Source organism: Lissotriton vulgaris, chromosome 3_1, assembly GCF_964263255.1.
Source record: "Lissotriton vulgaris chromosome 3_1, aLisVul1.2, whole genome shotgun sequence".
Classification (NCBI taxonomy): domain Eukaryota; kingdom Metazoa; phylum Chordata; class Amphibia; order Caudata; family Salamandridae; genus Lissotriton; species Lissotriton vulgaris.
Window position 1 is genome coordinate 989,351,283 of NC_141689.1, and position 23,499 is coordinate 989,374,781.

Consider the following 23,499-nt stretch of genomic DNA (forward strand, 5'->3'; position numbering starts at 1 on the left):
CCACCATGTAATCTGGGAAAAAGAAGACTGGAAGTGGGTGGCACAGGGAAAGCTTTCTCGCATGTTTCACCAGCACGATCTTCCCTAGCAGCAGCCCCGGGCGCCCTCCTCCCTCACTCCTCATCACTTGATGCTGCTGAGAGCCACCTGTGGGCTGCATAGAGGGGCTTGGGCGCGGGGGGCGCAGCCTCCTGGACCACAGCAGGTGAGGGGGAGAGAGGACGGAGTTCAGTTGTTGGAGCTTCGTTGATTTGCAGAAGGCTCTGGTGAGTGGGGGTCCCACACGCATTTCGAAGTTACTTTACTTTCACCTGTGTTTCGGCTGGTGAATATTTGAGTGAATACTTATGCGCATCACTGACGAGTACGCAGATCGCCTCACAGTTTATCAGGTTTGCAGTGTAGGTGCTCTAAATTACACAGAAGGAGTCTGTTGGCAACGTTTTCTTCAACGTGTGTACCTTCGAGTGCTTTGTAGTTTCGTCAGCTGATCCAGGATCCTTCTCAGACGGCTGCGTGTACTGGTTGAACCTGATTTTCTTCACTATCTGGCACAATTTATTACCGGAACTTCAAGCACTCATCAGTTTCCTAAATGACTATAGGTGTTTTTGGAATTGGACCGTCCTTCATTGCATTGCTACAATTACAAGAGAGCCCGTGACACCTTCTTATACAGCGTTTTCTATGTGTAAGGAGTGGTACCACAAGCCAGTCTACAGCATGTCTTGCTCACGCAGCCCCCACCTGCCAGTAGGCTCTCTGATTGGTTGAGAGGTCCACCAATCAGAAAGCTTATTTGGTAGTTGCTAACCAATTACAGCAGACCGCGTGAGCAAGACACTCCGTGCCTTTTGTCTGTAAGCCCCGTCCTTTTTAGACTGGGGGCGTGTTTAAAGAATGTAGAAAGAAACGGAAAAAGCACGCCCCTCAATCCGAAAAGAACGGGGCTTACAGCAAAAAGAGAACGTCACAGAGACCTCTTCTCCAATGGCTGGCCGCCGTTTGGGAGGTCAGCCAATGTAGAAGAGGGGCGGGGTTTGCCCTCTCTACTCTGAGACATAAAGTCTCGCTGGCGAGACTGCGCAAGCGCAGCCTACGCCAGTCTCGACCTAAAAAGTTTAGAGCATAAAATATGTATATATATATATATATATATATATATATATATATATATATATATATGTCTCGCAAATAGCGCACCTGCGCTTTCAGCAGTCACTCTCAGCGCTCCGTGCCTTCCAGCTTAATATTTCCTCGTGCTCTCTAATCCCTGTTTTCTCCTTCGAATTACTTCATGCGCCCAACGCGTTTCGAGGCCAACGCCTCTTCTTCATGGGGCTGTAAGAAACAGGCTGTGCTTCCACCTGATGGTTCCAACTTTATTTCATGCGAGACATATATATATTTATATGTAAATGGGAAGCTTTTTCCAGATAGGGTAACTGTTACTGAAAGGATCAGCAACCAACAATGCATGATTAATATTATTTAATCATGGTAGGTTATTAATACAACATGTAAAAGCTTAATAGTCACATCCACGAAACTCCTTGAATAGCCAGGGGGATTAATGGCAACCACTATGCCTCCTCAGCATTAGTGGATCATTATCAATATCTGTATACTGTAAAAAAAAATCTGGTAAAATGAGAAGAATTCCATCATAGTAAGACCACCAGTATTGATGCACATTTAAAAAAAATATACCACACAGAGGTTCCTCTGTGTCAGCTAATACTAGAGTGGGCATTGTTGGAACATTAGCTGTCCCAAGAGTGTAACAGTTGATGTAGTAGGCTAATGTGTATGCACAAAATTGGAAGGCAATATGAAACAGAAGTATTTGCCTATGCCTCCATACTATTTCGAAGTACACACTGGTTTATGTACAAGTAAACCACACACTGTTAGTTTACAAAAAACAATTTATGTTTTTCAATTTTGTACTTAGTTTACAGAAACAATTTGCAAAAAAGAGTCAGAACTAAGACCACTATCAACCGCACGTCTTAGCCATGCAAAATTACAAAACATTTACTGTACATGTGAACAAAACCCAAACATATGGTGAATAAATAAGAAAACAGTGATTTTAAACATTTAAAACATTAACATGAATACATGGACCATACAATCTTGTGCATTACTGAAAAAAGGATGCTTTCACAAACACTTTGAAACACAGGGAGAAGGTAAAACACAACTTTCTATGCAATTACACTCCCAAGTCCTGAGCCCGAACTAATCAACTATTTGTCAGGAACATTGCCAGTATCAGCAAAAAATAACAATGACCAACTGGCCAAACACAACAAAAGGGGATGCCGACGCGTTTCGAATCCTGATTTGCGACTTGCAGAATTCTCGTCAGGGCAGACTGAATCTAGTCCATGGGAACTGTTAAAACGAAAAACAAAAGGGGTATTTACTATCTAGCAGGTCCTCTTCCCACTACTCTCCGAACAGTGAGTTTATAAAATTCATACCTTGTGTAAATCCTGCCCACTGTTAATCCTGTTAAGGTGGGAATGTCGTCTATGCACTGGTGGCCTACGCTGCAACAGAGTAATAGGGGGGTAAGTGCCTTCGCAGGTCCACGGGGGGTGAGAAATTGCTTAAAACAAGAGGTTTCTAATGCTCATTTACCTGTCTTAAACCTGGACGTTAAGCCACGTCTTCGCCACGTGTGGTGAAGTTCTTATGTTTTTCTGAAATAAGGTAACAAGATACGACTTAGAACCCTGCTCGCTCAATGCCACGCTAGTTGCGTGTACATTATGAGACTAAAAAACATTTGCACTTACTTAAACACCGATCTGCGGTGGCCTTAATGGGGGTTCCGTTTTCAGGGCTGCTTGTCTCCGCACTGGGAGCAGTTAGAAAAGTTTTTCTGTAAGGGTGAGGAAGGGGGATTGTATTACCGCGTTGCCGCTTCAGTGCTTTAAATGTAACCAATGGCAACAACAGCGCTAATCGCGTGTGGGTGATTTTCAGAAAAAGGACTTACATAGACACCGGTCCGCGGTGCCCTTAGTGGGGGTTCCAATTTTAAGTCCGTATTTCACCACATCGAGGCCAGTAACTGTGGGGTAGGAAGGAGGGAAACTTGTTACCGCGTTGTTCTTTCTTAAAACCATTATGTGGCAATTTTAAAATGACCACTCCCGTGCTTACCGCAAATTATGTAGAAAATCGCCGATCAGTGCACTCGCTCCACCACGACAAACCTAGGGGTATGAGTGTCCCTGGGCGTCGCCGGTCTTGAGGCTCAAAACATATGGTTGCAAAGGGAGCCAATCAGACTGCTGGCCAGGCACTGATGTATTATGGGACATGTAGTCTCAAAAAAAATTCCAGAAGTTTACAAGTCCATTCTGGTGCATTATGGGACTTGTAGTGGCCGCCAACAGGCGAGAAGTATTTTATGCCCTATTTATTTCGCTGAGGCTGTTTAGACCCTTATTAACGCTGTCAAATTTTAGAATTAAGTACGCTTCCTTGCGCAACAGCATCGTCTCCACATCTTGGAAGTGTTTGGGGTCAATCCATGCCAGTGTGGTCCATTTAAAGTCATTCTCAGAGTGGCCATGAGACATAAAATGGTCCACCATTGGTGCAGTCTGGACTTTTTTCTTAAGCCGGGAGCGATGTTGGGTAATCCGGACATTAATGGGCTGATTTGTTTTGCCTATATATACTCTGCTACATGGGCAAACCACCGCATAGACGACATTCCGAGTCTTACAATTCGTGAAGCAGTCATGCTTCCATCTAATGCCATTATGTACAAAAGTGTCACCCTCTATGGTGCTTGAACATGAAACACAATTGCCACATTTGTGGTGTCCACATATGGGTTTCAATTTCCACTGAGTGACGAGGTCGCTTTTAGGTGCTGTGATATGACTATCTGCTTTGATGAGGTGTTGCCCTATACTTCTGTTCTTGCGCATAGCGAAGATAGGCTTAGAAAGGGGGTGCTCCAAAGTCTCAAGGAGATGCCAGTTGTTTCGAATTATATTTTTGAATTGATTCGTGTGTTGGCCAAATGTGGTCACACAAACCAATTGATCCAGGTCTTTCTTTTCTTTCTTTTCAAGGAGTGTATCTCTTGGGGTGAATTTGGCCCTGTTTTTCGAGTGCTTAAGCAATTTTTTTGGGTAACCCCTCTCTGCCATCTCACTGCAGAATCTATTTGCATGGGAGTCAAAATCACAAAGATTAGTACAATTTCGCCGTATCCTCAGCAATTGCCCGAAAGGCAAATTGTTTTTCAGAGATTGAGGATGCGAACTGCTATAGTGCAGGATGGTATTCCGGTCAGTTTCCTTCTTGTGCAAGGAGGTAATCAACTTACCCTCGCGGGAGCCTACAGTGACGTCCAGGAAAGTCATTTCTTTTGGACTGTAGTTAAGAGTGAATTGAATGTCTGGATGCCTGGAGTTCAACCATAAATGGAACTGCTCGAGGTCCGCCTGGCTCCCCTGCCACAGGAGCCAGACGTCATCGATATATCTAAGCCACTGAGTGATGTGTCCAGAAAAGGGATTGTCATTATGGACAAATCGCTCCTCATATTGTGCCATGTACAGCACGGCCAACTCCGGTGCATAGGGACAACCCATGGCTGTCCCTTTGACTTGAACAAAAAAACAATTTTCGAACTTGAAATAATTACTACGAAGAGTGATCTCAGCTAGTGCCACAATGAAGTTGGTGGGCACCCGGTGTGGTCTGTCCCTTTGTTCTAAATACAATTCAATGACCTCTAGCGCCTCGTCTTGCGGTATTTGTGTATAGAGCGAAGCCACATCTAGAGTCACCATCAGCTCGGTCTGGTCATTGAATGCACGTCCCTCAATTTGTTTAATGAAGGCTGTTGTGTCACCGAGATGCGATCGGACTTTTGCAATACATGGTTTTAGAAAGAAATCAATGTATTTTGATAATGGTTCAAGCACCGAATCGCAACCCGAGACGATGGGTCTGCCCGGGGGTACCCTTTCGTTCTTATGAATCTTCGGTAAGAAGTATAGAATCGGAGTTCGAGGCAATTTTTTATTCAGGAATTCATACTCTTTGGGTCCTAGAAAACCTGTCTCGAGACCCTCCTTGGTGATTCTGGATATTTTGTCCTGGATTGCATGGACAGGGTCTTCCTTTGAGGGTCTATACCATTCCCTATTGTTGACATGTGTTTGCCCTTCGGCAAGGTACATGGGCCGTGGCCAAAGGACCACCGCCCCGCCCTTATCGGCTTGTTTTATCACTATTGAAGTGTCAGATTTCAGATCACCAATTGCTTGTTGTATACCCTTGCCGATGTTGTTCTTTACAAAGCCAGTTTTCTTCTCAAGTTTAGTAAGGGAAGAGAGTACAGCTTGCTCAAAGGCTATGACCTGTTTGGGAATGTTCATAGTAGGAGTGAAACGTGATTTCACCCTAAGTCCAGTAGTTTCCTGTGCGGACGTCATTTCGGCTCCAGCGAAGAAAGTTTTTAACCTTATCTTGCGGCAAAAGTCAAGTGCTTCTAATTTTAGTTTAGTGAAATCCGTTCTTTTTGTTGGAACGAATTTGAGACCAAGATTAAGAAGCATTTTTTCCTCCCTGGACAATTCCTTGTCAGATAGGTTCACTATGGTAGACAAATTTAGTTGTTGTTGTAGTTTTTGTTGCGTGTTCGCATTTGCCAAGGTTGTTTGAAACGAGGTCGCGATTGGCCGCCCCTGGATAAAAAAGGAGCCGACCCACGAGTGGCGCCTCGTTTATTAAAAGTAGACTGTCTGGAGTCTGGGGAAGAGTCGGAAGAAGTGGTGTCTGAGAAAGTCAAGAATTTATTTTTCGATCTGCCCTGGATAGAATTTAGGGCCCCTCGTGACTCTCCAGAGGTATAAAAATCCTCTTTTAAGAAGGGGTAAACCCGTTCCAGCTGGAAGGATTTAGAGTCTTTGTCAAATTGGGCTGCTTTCGTATTTAATGAGTAATCTTTGAACGTGGCGATCTCCTTTTCAATTTTGTCAAGGAGTGCCTTAGCTTCAGACGTAGTCTGGTTATCATTAATTGTTTTGATCAACTCATCAATTTCCTTCTCTTCCTGACTGCAAATGCGTTGGGCGGTTTCAATGGTATGCACCATTAAATCCCTGCTGCACTTTGTATTAATTTGACTGAACCCTTTCTTGTACTCAGTATCTTCAATGAAAATCACGGGGATGTTCTTAACCTGGAGGCCCCAAGGGATGGTGCCCGCTTTTAAATGCCTTAGTAGGAAGTGGCCGTGAAGTTCTGTTCGAATATGCTTCTTTTGAAGCCTGATGAGTTTATCCGCCTCGTTTTGCTGTTTTGCTGAGGCGCTCAAGGTGATTGAAGAGAATGGTGAGGATGCTATTAATTGATCAATATGGCTTTCCGTGAAGGACAGCGTGTCTTTGTCTGCCATAATCAGCAAGAGTGGACACTCTTGCAAAGCAATGAATGCTACCAAAGTTTAAAGACACTTACTAAGTGTCGTTCCCAAGCCACTCGGGCAGTTGCCCGCTCAAATAATCAAAGAAGAAGGGTGGCTGGGCCCGAGGGGAAGGAGGGTAGGCAGGGCCACACAATATGAAACAGAAGTATTTGCCTATGCCTCCATGCTATTTCGAAGTACACACTGGTTTATGTACAAGTAAACCACACACTGTTAGTTTACAAAAAACAATTTATGTTTTTCAATTTTGTACTTAGTTTACAGAAACAATTTGCAAAAAAGAGTCAGAACTAAGACCACTATCAACCGCACGTCTTAGCCATGCAAAATTACAAAACATTTACTGTACATGTGAACAAAACCCAAACATATGGTGAATAAATAAGAAAACAGTGATTTTAAACATTTAAAACATTAACATGAATACATGGACCATACAATCTTGTGCATTACTGAAAAAAGGGTGCTTTCACAAACACTTTGAAACACAGGGAGAAGGTAAAACACAACTTTCTATGCAATTACACTCCCAAGTCCTGAGCCCGAACTAATCAACTATTTGTCAGGAACATTGCCAGTATCAGCAAAAAATAACAATGACCAACTGGCCAAACACAACAAAAGGGGATGCCGACGCGTTTCGAATCCTGATTTGCGACTTGCAGAATTCTCGTCAGGGCAGACTGAATCTAGTCCATGGGAACTGTTAAAACGAAAAACAAAAGGGGTATTTACTATCTAGCAGGTCCTCTTCCCACTACTCTCCGAACAGTGAGTTTATAAAATTCATACCTTGTGTAAATCCTGCCCACTGTTAATCCTGTTAAGGTGGGAATGTCGTCTATGCACTGGTGGCCTACGCTGCAACAGAGTAATAGGGGGGTAAGTGCCTTCGCAGGTCCACGGGGGGTGAGAAATTGCTTAAAACAAGAGGTTTCTAATGCTCATTTACCTGTCTTAAACCTGGACGTTAAGCCACGTCTTCGCCACGTGTGGTGAAGTTCTTATGTTTTTCTGAAATAAGGTAACAAGATACGACTTAGAACCCTGCTCGCTCAATGCCACGCTAGTTGCGTGTACATTATGAGACTAAAAAACATTTGCACTTACTTAAACACCGATCTGCGGTGGCCTTAATGGGGGTTCCGTTTTCAGGGCTGCTTGTCTCTGCACTGGGAGCAGTTAGAAAAGTTTTTCTGTAAGGGTGAGGAAGGGGGATTGTATTACCGCGTTGCCGCTTCAGTGCTTTAAATGTAACCAATGGCAACAACAGCGCTAATCGCGTGTGGGTGATTTTCAGAAAAAGGACTTACATAGACACCGGTCCGCGGTGCCCTTAGTGGGGGTTCCAATTTTAAGTCCGTATTTCACCACATCGAGGCCAGTAACTGTGGGGTAGGAAGGAGGGAAACTTGTTACCGCGTTGTTCTTTCTTAAAACCATTATGTGGCAATTTTAAAATGACCACTCCCGTGCTTACCGCAAATTATGTAGAAAATCGCCGGTCAGTGCACTCGCTCCACCACGACAAACCTAGGGGTATGAGTGTCCCTGGGCGTCGCCGGTCTTGAGGCTCAAAACATATGGTTGCAAAGGGAGCCAATCAGACTGCTGGCCAGGCACTGATGTATTATGGGACATGTAGTCTCAAAAAAATTTCCAGAAGTTTACAAGTCCATTCTGGTGCATTATGGGACTTGTAGTGGCCGCCAACAGGCGAGAAGTATTTTATGCCCTATTTATTTCGCTGAGGCTGTTTAGACCCTTATTAACGCTGTCAAATTTTAGAATTAAGTACGCTTCCTTGCGCAACAGCATCGTCTCCACATCTTGGAAGTGTTTGGGGTCAATCCATGCCAGTGTGGTCCATTTAAAGTCATTCTCAGAGTGGCCATGAGACATAAAATGGTCCACCATTGGTGCAGTCTGGACTTTTTTCTTAAGCCGGGAGCGATGTTGGGTAATCCGGACATTAATGGGCTGATTTGTTTTGCCTATATATACTCTGCTACATGGGCAAACCACCGCATAGACGACATTCCGAGTCTTACAATTCGTGAAGCAGTCATGCTTCCATCTAATGCCATTATGTACAAAAGTGTCACCCTCTATGGTGCTTGAACATGAAACACAATTGCCACATTTGTGGTGTCCACATATGGGTTTCAATTTCCACTGAGTGACGAGGTCGCTTTTAGGTGCTGTGATATGACTATCTGCTTTGATGAGGTGTTGCCCTATACTTCTGTTCTTGCGCATAGCGAAGATAGGCTTAGAAAGGGGGTGCTCCAAAGTCTCAAGGAGATGCCAGTTGTTTCGAATTATATTTTTGAATTGATTCGTGTGTTGGCCAAATGTGGTCACACAAACCAATTGATCCAGGTCTTTCTTTTCTTTCTTTTCAAGGAGTGTATCTCTTGGGGTGAATTTGGCCCTGTTTTTCGAGTGCTTAAGCAATTTTTTTGGGTAACCCCTCTCTGCCATCTCACTGCAGAATCTATTTGCATGGGAGTCAAAATCACAAAGATTAGTACAATTTCGCCGTATCCTCAGCAATTGCCCGAAAGGCAAATTGTTTTTCAGAGATTGAGGATGCGAACTGCTATAGTGCAGGATGGTATTCCGGTCAGTTTCCTTCTTGTGCAAGGAGGTAATCAACTTACCCTCGCGGGAGCCTACAGTGACGTCCAGGAAAGTCATTTCTTTTGGACTGTAGTTAAGAGTGAATTGAATGTCTGGATGCCTGGAGTTCAACCATAAATGGAACTGCTCGAGGTCCGCCTGGCTCCCCTGCCACAGGAGCCAGACGTCATCGATATATCTAAGCCACTGAGTGATGTGTCCAGAAAAGGGATTGTCATTATGGACAAATCGCTCCTCATATTGTGCCATGTACAGCACGGCCAACTCCGGTGCATAGGGACAACCCATGGCTGTCCCTTTGACTTGAACAAAAAAACAATTTTCGAACTTGAAATAATTACTACGAAGAGTGATCTCAGCTAGTGCCACAATGAAGTTGGTGGGCACCCGGTGTGGTCTGTCCCTTTGTTCTAAATACAATTCAATGACCTCTAGCGCCTCGTCTTGCGGTATTTGTGTATAGAGCGAAGCCACATCTAGAGTCACCATCAGCTCGGTCTGGTCATTGAATGCACGTCCCTCAATTTGTTTAATGAAGGCTGTTGTGTCACCGAGATGCGATCGGACTTTTGCAATACATGGTTTTAGAAAGAAATCAATGTATTTTGATAATGGTTCAAGCACCGAATCGCAACCCGAGACGATGGGTCTGCCCGGGGGTACCCTTTCGTTCTTATGAATCTTCGGTAAGAAGTATAGAATCGGAGTTCGAGGCAATTTTTTATTCAGGAATTCATACTCTTTGGGTCCTAGAAAACCTGTCTCGAGACCCTCCTTGGTGATTGGAAGGCAGCATCACATTTACACTATGTTCAGTTTTCCTTAACCCAGTGTAAGCCAACATGTAAAGTTTTTATAATTTGCTAGCAGTTTAGTTGTTGTCTCCTAAGTTGAAATGTCTACTGCCCCATGCTAGCATAATATTATTTGGCGAAAGCCCATAAGAATACTCTTCTGAGTCTCACAAAGCTATGGAATAAAACAATACTATGCAGTACATTAGTGCTAGTTTACTGGCTTTGCTTGATTTTTCTGTGGTGGTCAATACCCTTTATCGCATTTCCCCACCAAGCATTCCCCCCTCAAGGGTGGAGATAGACAGAAAGTTGCTGAGATGATTTCAGTCTTTGCTCCTGTTCATATTGCTATTTATTGAAATGGACTGTTTTATATCTTTTGCACACCCCTTTAATTGGGACGTTCTAAAAGGCTCAGTTCTATTGCCTTAACTATTCAGCCTATGCACGGACGCTTAAGGCCAGTTGGGACAGGACAGCAACATTTTTATTTGACAGGAAACTGACAATATTCAGCTATAACTTGGTGTTTATGCATCTTAAAACTGAATCCTGACAAGATGGAACTCTTAGTACCATACTGCAGTGAAGTTCCACTGCCTTTTCTTGACATCTCTTAATCAGTAGTTCCATTTGCCTAATCTCTAAGGTTTATCTTACCCCTAAGCGAAATGTACATTCTGCTAAACTGAAAAAACGGCAACTTTCTAACTTCACTTCCTCAATAAACTGTAACCATCCATGCCACCCACCTACTTCAGGACAGCAATACAAGCCCTTTTACTCTCACATCTCGACTGAGGGCATACACCGCTAGCTGGCATTCTCAGAGTCCCAATCAAAGCTTTCGAATCCACCCAGCATATGGCATCATGTCTAGCCCCAAAGCTAAAAAGTCGAATACATTGCCCCTATTCTAAAGGAACTCCACTGACTTGCTTTAAAGGCAGCAATTAACTTTGAACTTCATAACTCACAAGGCTATATTTTATGGTTCACCCTTCTACCCAAAGGACTTACAGCACATCCTAGGAAGTAAAAGAATCTTGAGGGACTAATCCCACTTTCTGCTTGAAATTCTAAAGCACAATAAAATCAAGTCTGTAATACAGGCTTGCTTACCTTTCACATGGTTGAATCATGCCCCACAGACCTCCCTCTTTAGAATACATCTTCTAGACTTACTGTTGCTGCCTCTCTATTTGCTGCTTCTGTCTGCTAGAGATTTCTAGCCGCAGATTCCTTACCTTAGAATAATCTCCAAACGTCAGACTGGATCCAGACTATTTTTTTGAGCAGTACCCCTGAGCGCTGGTTGGTGGTGTTGATCGGCTCTGCATGGCATCGTCGGTGTTGTCCGTGCCAGAAGTGACATGCACTGTACCTATATATGTGCCACCCCAGCACGCTGACTTCAGTTCTTTTCTTTCGGTAACAGTCAGGGCGATTCGGAGAAGAGGTACCCCTTAGTAATTTTTTGACTAAACTTTTTTCGTCATTTGCCAAAGTATTTTTGAGGTTTTCCTCCTGGTGTAGCAGGGATGTCATTAATGAAGCCCAGCTTAAAGCCCTGTGGCACCTGTCAACAGTCGGTGTCTGATACGGACCTGTACTGTGTATGCCTCTGGAGGCTTGAGCACGGCCACACTCCAGAGGCATATGCCGATTGGCGTGCCATGAACCAGAAGGTCTTGAGGGAGCGATCACACAAGCTCCTGACATTTCGAGGTGCGACAATCGTGGTCCCGGTCGAGAGGGAAGTCCTGGGAGAGGTTGCAGAGTCCCAGATCATTGTCGCAACTAAAGTCTTCTGGTCACTCGGGTCAGTTCCACCGCGACAAGAAGAAGTCAAAGAGATCTTTGACTTCTACACATCCATCGACTGACAAGACAGCATCCATGTCTGAGGCTTAGCTCCGCGGTTGATCAGCACCTGGGCTGACTTCACGCCTCCCTGAGTTTCTGGGAGCTGGAGCCACCCTTGCGCAGCTAAGTGAATTCTGTGAGGCTATGCACTTCATATTTGGGCTGCCCATTCCCTCTGGTCTGCCTTTGGGCCTGAGAGTTCGGCAGGGGCCTCTACATGCTCCGCGCTGGCTGCTTTGGCACCAATTTGGCCCCTGGGATCCATTCCTGGATCCGAACAGACGCCGGTCGTGCCACCTTGATCTTCCCCGATGCTGGTCCCGATGTTGATGCTCCCGGCACCGCCACCCACCGACGGCGTCGCCCCCATTCTAATCCCCGACTCCGACACAGAGCCGGAGGGTCGTCATTAATGCAGGTTGGGGCTATGCCTTTCAAGCAGGAGCCGGAGCCTGAGCCTTATTCTAACGGGCTAGGTCTAAGGGAGGAATGGAAGGGGTCGCTGGACCCTGAGGAAAACCAGCCTTTTGACACCTTAGCATGGTGTGCGGATCTGGGTGGACACTTCTTCAGTTACTGGCCCCTGTTTCTCTTCCTTCCGTGGCTACAGAGGAGGAAGCATCCTTCGCAATAGTGGTGAGGAGGGTAGCCAAGGTCTTGGAACTCAGCTTTCCCTCAGTAGAAGTCAAGACGAATGTCTTGACAGAACTGCTTCAGCCAGGAGTGTCCCCATCAGAACTGCTTCTCCCTTTTAATGAGGCACTCACTGACGTCCTAGAGCAGCACTTGGGCTTCTGTGTACAGGATGATGGCCTGCTGCCACCGCCCCTCTCCTGGGGACCCAACCTTCTTAACAGAACATCCCACCCCGGGGAGCGTAGTGGTGCAGGGCTCCACCTGCCTCATAAATCCTGACGCATTCCCATCACACCACCAGATTTAAAATTCAAGAGGCTGGATACCTTAGGGAAGATGATGTTTTCTTCCACAAACCTAGCACTGTAGTCCATGAACACCGCATTCCTATTGGGCCGCTATTCCCACTCTCTGTGGGATACGGTTACACAGGTGCTGCCAATGGTCCGAGAGGAGGCCTGGGTTGTTCTCTCCCAGGCTGTTATTGACCGGAGGGACGCAGCTAAATTCACAGTACGATGTTGATAAGACATAACCGACTCACTGGGCAGAGCGGTTTCTTCCACAGTGGCTTTACGATTCCACGCCTGGTTGAGGATGACTGGCTTTTCTGGGGATGTCAAAGCACCACTTATTGACATGCCCTTTGATGGCTCCTGTCTGTCTGGAGACCAGATGGATTCAGCGCTGGAGTAATTTAAAGACAGCATGGCCTTCCCTCTTTCCATTGCACATCCCCAACCCCAATCCGCCTTTTGCTCTTTGCTTTTCAGCCTCTGCGTGGCCGAGGACACTTTACCCCCAGGCCCTGTGAGTCAGGCATCCAGCAGTCGGGCCAGTCCACCACCCTCCCAGCAACATCCAAACCCTTCTAATCTTCCCTCCTACTATCATGGGCACACACTGGCCTTCAGGATTCGCCATCACCTGTCCCACAAGAGGATCATTACTTCAAACATATGGGTTTTGCAGATCGTCCCAAGGGGTCTGCTCTTTTCCCTTCGTGACTAACCCTCCCGCACGCCAGCATCTTAAAACTTGCTGACGGAGGATCACCTATCTCTTCTCCGCTCTCTAATGGATCTCTTGGCCAAGGGAGCCATAGAGAGGGTGCCAACACCAGAAGTAGGCTGTGGTTGTTATTCCCGCTACTTTCTGGTATCCAAAAAGGACGGAGGCCTCCGTCTTGTCCTAGACCTGCGCCATCTCAATTTCTTCCTCAAAAAGGAGTATGTCACTCTACTTCAGGTTCTGTCTGCCTTTGACCCGAGAAACTGAATGGTAGCACTGGTCTTGCTGGATGCATACTTTCATATCCCTATCCTGCATGCCCACAGGTGTTACCTGCAGTTCATGGTGGGCCAAAAGCATTTTCAGTTCGCTGTGCTCCCTTTTGGCCTTACCAGCGCCCCTTAGGTGTTCACCAAGGTGATGGAGGTGGTTGCAACTCATCTGTGGAGATCAGGGGTGCCAGCCTTCTCCTATCTAGACAACTAGCAGTTGAAGGCGGGCTCGACCTAGGCTGTCATCTCCCACTAAAACTTGTCTCATGTGACAGCTATTGTATTTGGTTATCTGTGAAGTACTTCTTAGCCCAGGCGGCTCAGTTTGTGCTATAGAAATACCAAATATATATTACGCACCATTTTCCTATGTAAGCTAAAAGATCCAGTTGGAATCATAACTTAAAGAAAACGAATTAATGACTAGAGTGAAGACAACTTTCACATTTTTCTGTTCAGGATAGGGCCATATGTGTGCAGTGTAGCCCAGACTTTATGAACGGCCTGTGCATATTAAAGTTATACCCAGAGAAGCTACACTTACTGCCATTAATTTAGCAGGACTGTATTCATAGACTTTCTTCAAACATCGTAATTTTGATCTTGTCGATTTTCTATTGCAATATTTTGTTTTATCATATTGTGGTAGCTTTGTTAACTCTTCTTGGTCAAAGTTTGGTCATTTGGTAATGCGGAAAAGAGATTTGTCATGACTTACCTTTGTGAAGTTGGAAACCATTTACAACTTGTATATAGTCGGGCAAGTCTGACATACTCTTGAAGGGTAGTGCAGGGGGTTGAAAATGTTGCTGTTTTGTCTCCTCTGACTTCGAGGATTCGTGCATAGGCTGAATAGATGCACCCTACTTTTAGGCTAATACCTGTTTTATGTTTGCAGAACAGTCTTTCCCTCGAGTCAGAAATTGAACCCATCAGCAGTATTTGTTTGCAGAGATGAATTGAGGGATTCCTCCAAGAATGAGAACACATTACCTTTGTGTGTTAATCATTTTGCAAATTTCAGCAGCAAACCATTTTACAAATATACAGTATGAGAAATTAAGTTATTGTTTAAGGGAGGTGAAAGCCTTCTGAAGGAAGCAACAGCCAAAATCCTTGTCAGGGTGGCCCTCAAAAGTCACTAAATCAATCTGTCCTTAACCCTCTGGTAGCTTAAAAATGAAAACCCTCTGGTAGCTTGGCACAAAGGCAGTTAGGTTTACCTTAGCAATGAGTACAGTATTTGTGAAGGACTCAATCAATATTAAAGTGAAAACAGAACATGAGAAACCCCAATATAGAAAAAGAGTACATTTTAATAAATAGAATTATACCAAAACAACAAAAATTGAATCAGTAGAAAAGGAGATATGCAATTTCAAAGTCTTAGGCAAAAGTAGTGGCACAAAGTGCAAAGTGCCAGGTGGGGTTATCTGGTCCCACTGGACCCGGACAAAGTGACCAGTTGAAGCTGACCGCAATGGAGGGCATGCTAGATACAGGACCGAGATCGGCCCACTATTTACCATACCTGGTTTTACATTGCCTGAGCTGCAAGGTTCTGCGTCAAGTTGTCGGTTCCCATGGTTCCGCCGATCAAGAGCTGCATGGTGCTGCATTGAATTGCGATGCGCTAGGTCTGATGAGGTTGTCAATCAGGAGCTGCGAGGTGCTGCGGTGCAAGGTCCTGTTTTGAAATGGGTCACAATGCGTCATATTCGGTGAGACTGCCGATTAGGTGCTGGGATGTGAGGCTGTGCATCACAAGGCTGTGTGCTGCTTCGCTTCTGAGAGAACCCACAGTTGGGCCAGGAGGAGTACACTCTGATGCCGCCAAGTGTCCAGGTGGCACCTTTTGGGAATCAGGACTCACTCCAGCAGCGGACAGCAGCAGGGCAATGGTAGGTCCATTTGAGTCTGCTCAGATGCAGGACAGGTCTCTGGAGTCCTCCATGTCCCCCTTTACCTCAGAACAGGTGCCCAGTCAGCTAGCCCTTAGAGTCACTGTGATTGTTCTGGGTTCAAGGAGGAAATTCAGTATTCATTCCTCGGACAGCAGGGCAGTACTACTGCAGCAGGGCAGCCCTTCCAGCAGCAGAGCAGGCCTTCTTCAGAGTCTTCCACAGGTCCCAAAGTGATCTGATGAGTTGTTCAAGAGGGCCAATATTTATACCTGATTGCATCTTTTTGAAGTCAGTGGAACACTTATACCACCCCCTCGACTTGCTCTGGAAACCTTCTCCCTTCTCCTTTCCAGGCTTCGAGTTGCATGGGGTCACAATAGTCTGGTGTCAAGCCACTTTGTGCATCTTCTGGGGCAGCTTTTTGAAAGGTAATATAGGCAGGGAACCACTCCACCCTCAATCATCTAGGCCCATCAAGCCAACAACTAGTCTCCCTTTGCATCACTGTCTGGGTGGGATACATAAAGGCCAACTGTCAACTACACCTAGACATGTGACCCAGGTAGCAGGCAACAAATGGTTAGGACAAGAAAATGGCACATTTCTAAAAGTCACATGTTCACAATTGTGACTTAAAATCTAACTACCATTAAAGAGGGCTTTAAATTACATTTCATTTGAGCATAAAAATAATGTTCCTATCTACTCTCAAAAGTAATTATGACATATTAATTTTAATAAGGTAACCCAGTGTTATCATATGAGAGACACAGGCCTTGCCATAGTAAAAATGACTTCAGGAATTTTCTATGCTAGGACATTTAAAACTAAACTCTACATGTCCTCCTTTTCAAATACAATGCATCCTGCCATAAGTGCCTTTAGGGCCTAGCTTAGGGGTGGCTAATGAGTATTAACAAACAAGGACGGTTTAGGCCTGGCAAAATGTTCTTTGTAAGGTCGAAATGGCAGGTGAACTGCAGTACAGGCTGCATTGGTTGGCCTGAAAGATGATTTAAAAGGCTACTGTAGTTGGTGGCACAATTAATGCTGCAGATCCACTAAGCAGCATTTACCTTACAGGCTCTGGGTTCCAAGTACATTAAATGTGCTAATCGGTTGTAAGCCTAATGTACCATGTTTTAGGGAGTGAGCACAAGCACTTAAGCACTGGTTAGTAATGATAAAGTGCACAGAGTCCTAAAGCCAGCAAAAACTAAATCAGCAAAGCAGGAGGGGTGAAAGCAAAATGTTTGGGGGGACTCTGCAGAGGCCCAGCATACAATAGGACGGGCGCACCCTTGATCTAATACCTCCTATAATAATAAACTCTGGGAAAATATTATTTTGTTTGCAGCTGGAGCCTTTCGTATACATACGTAACCACAACTGCATCCTGGTTTCAGCTTCTAAATATGAGGTGAAGTGAGCCTGATCTCTCCTTCTTCGAATACTAAACTTTAGTCTGTGCAACAGCAATAGGAAAATTGATCACTACGTCAGCCTTTCAGTTGGTTTATCAGTTTTGACCCTTGACGCTACTTGAAAAAGGCATAAACTATGTTTCCTGTACCCTTTTCAGCTTGTCAAAACACACATCTGAGCCAGTCTGGAGGGCTGATGGTCATAAATAGGGCTATGGTCATGCTCTTGACTATAATTTTTAAAGATGTCCATTGCCTCTCCCCATCACTATCCCAAACCCTTTATCTACCACTAATCCCAATTTATTTCTGTCAGTCAACTGCTTTTACATTCAGTACACTGCGCACCACGTCCATATTCTATTCCTTTAACTTGCTTCTATTGCTCAATTCGAACGTGGTTTTAGCAGACAAAAGGTTTAAAAGATTGAAAAAGGGACCAGCTTCTTTAAATCATCCCCCTCCAACTTAACCTCCGAAATAGCTGATGAGACCCTTTTACTCGACCACAGAGCACCGCCATCCTCTCCTTTAATGATTTGCTTAATGTGATAATGCATGTCACGCCTTGTCCTTGCTAACTCATCAGCCACCTTCCCTTTAATTACTCCGCTTAATGAGTCTGACTGCAACCGAATATGTCCTTGTGTACTATGAATTCGCTAGGTACAGTGTAACAGGAAGAGACGTTAGAGCCCTTCAACGAACAGAACTACATATTACTACTTCTTTTGCTCTAATATTTACATGAAATTCCTTTCAAGAATCTCCCTGCTATCTAAAAATGCATATAACTTTCCTTGCGAAGCACCTTTTCAGCATTATAACGGTTGATAACATTCAGTTATATGAATAATTTTGATTTAATGCAAGAGGTCTCCGAAGGAAAATGCTGTCCATTGTTCCTGATATACATTTCATAAATATGTGCACCTTGATCATTAAAAAATTTAAAATTATTTTTCTTTACTTGCTGTATGAATAATTGTGATATCAAAAGGTGTAGACTATAATTAATACTTAATAAAAAGGTATCAACAACGCAGTCCGAGCCTGCTGTATTTTCTTCTGCAGAATTTTTAGTCATGCTTAAAATTCCTGATTATGTGCTTGAATGATATACTCATCTTAATCCTGGACGATCTCCATTTAATTTTCATTCCATTGGGGAAATCATGTATCGACTTATCTTTGAATACTTCCTTCAGTTATGCTTTCTCAACTTAATTCTGGGGATTCTGGAGAAATGATTTCTGTTCTTTCATGCCGTTCCTCTAAAAACTATTATTTTGTTCTAACCTTTTTGAAATACCTGGCTGATTGTTATATACCGGGTATTGCATGTTACTCTCTGTAAAGAAATAGTCTTCATTCTTATTAATTCAATTTTGCAGTTCTCAAGCTTTGTTTACACTATATACTAAGGAATAATCTCTTGGTTGTAAGCGTTAAGGCTTTCCCAAGCTGCATATGAGAAGCCAGCATACATCAATCATGATTTTGCAGACCTTGCTTGTAGCACAATTTATATCAATTAACACATTTAGATCAAATACATTGGGGCTATATTACGTATTGTAATTTGTTCTAATTCTCACTTGTGCAATAACTTTTTACCTTAATTATTTGTTTAGAACATGACAATTTTCATATGTGAAGCTTTATTGTAAACCACTTTCTTTCTAATGTGAACCTAATTGTAGCTAGCTGTTACTTCCCTGGTCAATCTCTGCTTAAATACTCATTCATTAAATCATTTTAAGTGGGTTTCTTTAACAAATGGGATGATTCTTCCTTGTCACTAAAAATGCATTACTGTTCATGGAAACTGGTTTGGATCCGCCCCTTCCCTGGTCCCTGTGTTGGAACCCCCTGGGCTGGTCTAGTGAGGAACATACTGTCTAGGATCACTGATGCATGTTAATGTCTGTCCCATGTATGCAATTTATTACGAAGGGGCACTGCCACACTAATTTCTGAGAAAGTTATGCTCATTACCTGCATGTGCATCACAGATAGATTCTAACCAGACCCTATGTCTTACTAGACCATCCGAGAGCTCATAGACTTGGGGAAGTGAGAGATAGTTGCAATTGAACCTATGGAACATTTGCACTTCTATACATGCACAGCCAAAACCTATCGCCAAAACCCCGAATGGGTAAGCCGTTGCCAGTGCTTTAGTTCTGGAGAAAAGTTTGGGTAATTGTTTCAAATTAACTAACTCTCCTATCACTATTTGACTTTATGATTGTCTCTGACCTTGTGCAGTGCTCCTCTGCCTTTGGACTAGATTTGCTCAATGGAAATAATATAAATACATGCATTGAATCAAGAATTTCACTAGCTAGCGAATGCCACACCTATAGTCTTTGCCAATGCTTGTTTACATTCTAGGTACAATAAATTAATCAATTTTTTTCATTATGTTGGTAATAGTTTTATATTTCATCTCCTTCCTTTCTAAACTTCTTTCCCATTCCAATGACACTTTCTTGGATGATTCCCCTTACAGCAATTCTTTTTCGTTGTGCTAATTGCCACCATTGTACAACCAACATTCCTATCCTACCTCAATATTCTTTAAAACAAAATAAAAGGCGTATATCTTACTAACTGTATATGGGCTGTTCTGCTGTCATGATCTCTATCAGTCGTCATTTTTTTCTGCTCTGCTCTAAATGCTAAGCTACATGGCATTAGTTTAAAATAAGGGTTGGATGTTAAGCTATTAAGTTGGACTACTACTACTAAGAAACCAGTATTCGTCAATGTTTGTTTGTTTTAATGGTACCGTTCACTCAGTTTTAGCAGAAAGAGTTTTGTAGTTCTACTGCTGTTGAAGAAAGGATGACTGCTTAGCAGGTATACTCTCTTAACAATTTTTTTATACCTTCTCAGTCTAGAGCCTCCGACATGAAGTTTGTGGACACATTTTATGGAGACGAAATCATCCAGGGCGAAAGAAAGAGGCAGAGAGTGTTGAATGGCAAGTTCAAGGATGAATTTGTGGATAACCCTGGGTACCGCACTTTTTTGAGAAGTTCATTCCTAAAAACTTGCAAGGAAGAACTATGAAAGACTCCGGACATGACATTCATGGAGATGGGAAAGTGGCAAATTCCTTGCACTACAGGCAAACCAATATGTTGGCATGGAGCCAACATAAACAGATGAACCAATTGGGAGAATGCATCATTCAATTATATATAAGGATTCTCATTTTCAGTAAATAAAAAGCATAGATATACTTTTTTCTGGGATGGACTACTGACTGCGAAAGAAGTCCAGTGGCTTTTGTTGATTTCCCACTTACCGTGGCCAGAACAGTGACAATGTGAAGTATTAAGGGAAAGGCTGGAAATGGTCATGGATGCTTAACCAAAAGCAGAAATTTTCAGCCTTCTATGAAGGGAAAGGAAGGTGGAGCTCTATGGATGATCGCCTGTGTGTTAATTTTGGGTGTCTTGCAATACTTGTCAGTTGATTATTGAGAAGTTGTTAGTCATGAGTCTTACGAATAAGGAAGTCTGTGAACAGTGAAAGTTCTGAGTGCATGTAATGGTGCGATAAGCTATTTGGTTTGGTTTTTGAGCCCTAAGGAATCTCGTCTTTATATCACCTACAGCTTTAGAGATGTTTGAACACAAAGGTACAATTTTTTATTTTTAATACGAGGCCTGGGATCATGCCTTTCTGTTTGTGGCGCATAGGTCGAGTTACTTTGTTATCTTGGTTCCCTGAACAGTCACAGAGACTTGCGGAATAGATAATCTGTGGTAACTGGTGTGAAATTCAAAGTATTGTGTTTAAGATGACTAGTTTCCAGTACTATATTTGTGCCTGTGTTTGCTGGTGCTAAGCGCCCGCACTCATGTTCTTGGCATTGACATATATATAGTGTTTGAACTTGCACAGTGGCGAATCAGTAAAATGGTCAAAAGTCCGTGCCAATCAACACCTGAGGCAGACTGTTCCTGATTCTGTAATGCAAAAGCAAGTTGCTGAGACTGAGTCATCATGTGATGCGTGAAGACACAATGGTCACAGAAAGGCACAGGCACGGCAGGAGAGTAGAGATCTTGCAATGCTCCACAGTGCTGAACACCTCTGCCCAGTGCCTTCCATTGGCTGATTTGAACTAAGTGACTCAGTCATAATGCACAAGCCGTGCACTAATAGAGAGCACAGTATCTGCCACCTAGTTTGCTTTCTCACTGTCTTTGCCTAGTGCAGCCTATCTGTGTTCCCACATCTGCCCCTGTGTGAGACGAGTTCCACTCACTTGGGAGTCACCAATCAAATGGTTAGTCGCAGACAATGAGGGTACAACCTTGGGTATAAGCATTGCAGCTCAATGGGCCCAGTGGTGATGTCCTTGTGGACTCCAGTTCAGCAGCTACTGGCTATGGCGTGATTGCACAGTTCATGCTGGGCCAATACAGAGTGGTGCCAGGTTGGTCAAATCCAATGATCATTCTTGAGACCTCAGGTGAATGGCGCACGAAAAAGCCCCCGCACTTAGAGAGAGCCTTGCCAACAAGGGCCTTTCTCTAGGGGATTGCCTTCTTAAATTTATGAGTTTGTTTATGTTCTAATTTGTAAGCAATAGTAATGTTGTAGGTAATGTGCGTTTCATCTATAGAATGACCTGTGCTTGTCAATCACATAAAGGTTCACAAGCAGTTTTATCAATATACGACACCATACAACGTACGTCAGATACAGAAATTCGTCAACAGCAGTACTAAAGTGAGCAAGCACTACCACTCCAGGCCCTGAGTCCTTCCCAAGAGTACAGTAGTGATGCTGTAGTTGTTGTGGAGGGACGTGAGCAGTGTTTCTTTACAGAGCTGCTACAATTATAGTGGGTCGCGAATAGCATTCGTGAATAGCTCTTCTCTGCAGGGTTGCACTGGGCAGGATCAGCACTTCGCAGCAGGATGAACACCAAGCAACGTTTATTTACTTATAATGGGCTTCTCACACTGCATAGAGGCTGCTATTCGCAGTGAGGGACCAGGTATAGAAGTCACTGGTCAGTGATCCGCAGAGCCCAGCAGAGTTGCACAGGCAGTGAGTGGGGCCGCAGTGAATCCCTTCAGACGTGACTGCCCAAGAAAAAGTATTTTGGCGCACTGACAATTTCTTTGCAAAGTAAGCATTGCTAGTGTCCCTCTATAATCACCGACCAGAGTGTACCGAGATTTTGCTTGTGAGATTGATCATCTAGCGCAATAAATAAATGCGTGCTTCGCTTTTTTATTAACAAATGTAACTTATTGTATTACAGTTGTTTAGTGTCATAGCCCCGGTTGAATGCAGTGCGTGAGAGCCAGTGAGTTTGCCACTGCTAAGTACGTTTTTGTTATTTACCTTCGCATTTTGTGTTCTGTTTATGCTTGTGCACAAACACACCACGAAATATTTTTGTACTAATTGCACTGGAGCCGCTGTTAATTGCAAAATAATGGGCCTGTTATGAAAGGTTTGCAAACACCATTTCATCGAGTTATCTAGGATATTTGCCAAGACGCAGGACCACCGCATCTTTAGTTTCTTATATTTAATGTTTTAAACCTGGAAACATGAATTATCACATAAAAGCTGTGAAATATTTGACTAGTAGACAAATATAGTAGTGCTGTAAAAGAGACTAACAATTTAGTTTCACTTCCCGTTTGGGGTACAATAACTTCCAAGGATCTCCGCCTTCACGTGTTTATTTAACTTTATATAAATATGCTGAAATGGCAGCCATTTTTGAACTTGTCACATCCCAATGAAAAACAAGAACCCTTCTGGCTTACCTATGTTTGGCTTACAGTTGCTTTATATTTTTAGCAGTCAGGGAAGTACTTTGAAATTGTTTTTTCAACCGGTTTTTATAAAACATTTTAAAAATATACATTGTACTGTATAAGGAAGATATTTACATTTTAAACACACGCACACATGCACACATCCCTTTCTCTGTACAGTGGTTTTACACTTTTGTATTTCAAAACCTTTGAATAGTATTTGACGCTAATTCAGTTGTTACCTTGAATGCAGTACTTTTTTAAGATTTTGTGGGAAAATTAGTGAGGACCTGATACTTAAAGTAATTTTAAGCAGTGTTTTAAAGCACATTTTTAATAATTATTCTTAGTAAAACAGAATTATACATTAGCCCTTCAAGTGTGTTTGTGATGTTTAACTTTTAATACATGCTTATAAGCTAAACCCTAGGCCTGAATTAATATTATTGTCTTCCAGTTTGAGTCTAATCCCCAGCTAAGCAGATCACTTCATATACCATGGGTGGGAAAGATTAGTTAGACTAAGGTTGTCGTTGAAGATCATTATCTTCCCACGAACATGAAGGTGATTGTACACAGGGGCAGATAGCTGCATACACCCACATGAGAACTTGACCCATCTTTAGATACAAGGGATTAGACTTTGCCAAATAGACAAAAACATTGTGTTAGC

General features: G+C 43.4%; 1 protein-coding gene across 2 annotated transcripts in view; it reads left to right on the forward strand.

The window, feature by feature from the left end:
- KDM4C (lysine demethylase 4C) overlaps positions 1 to 23,193 on the forward strand; it is a 2,012,700-nt gene extending 1,989,507 nt beyond the window's left edge. For both annotated transcript variants that reach the window (XM_086961357.1, XM_086961358.1), the window contains one exon: positions 19,927 to 23,193. In XM_086961357.1, coding sequence (XP_086817483.1) covers positions 19,927 to 20,103 — 177 coding nt within the window. In that variant the 3' untranslated portion in view covers positions 20,104 to 23,193. The remainder of the gene's footprint in view (positions 1 to 19,926) is intronic.
- Positions 23,194 to 23,499: the final 306 nt, after the last annotated feature.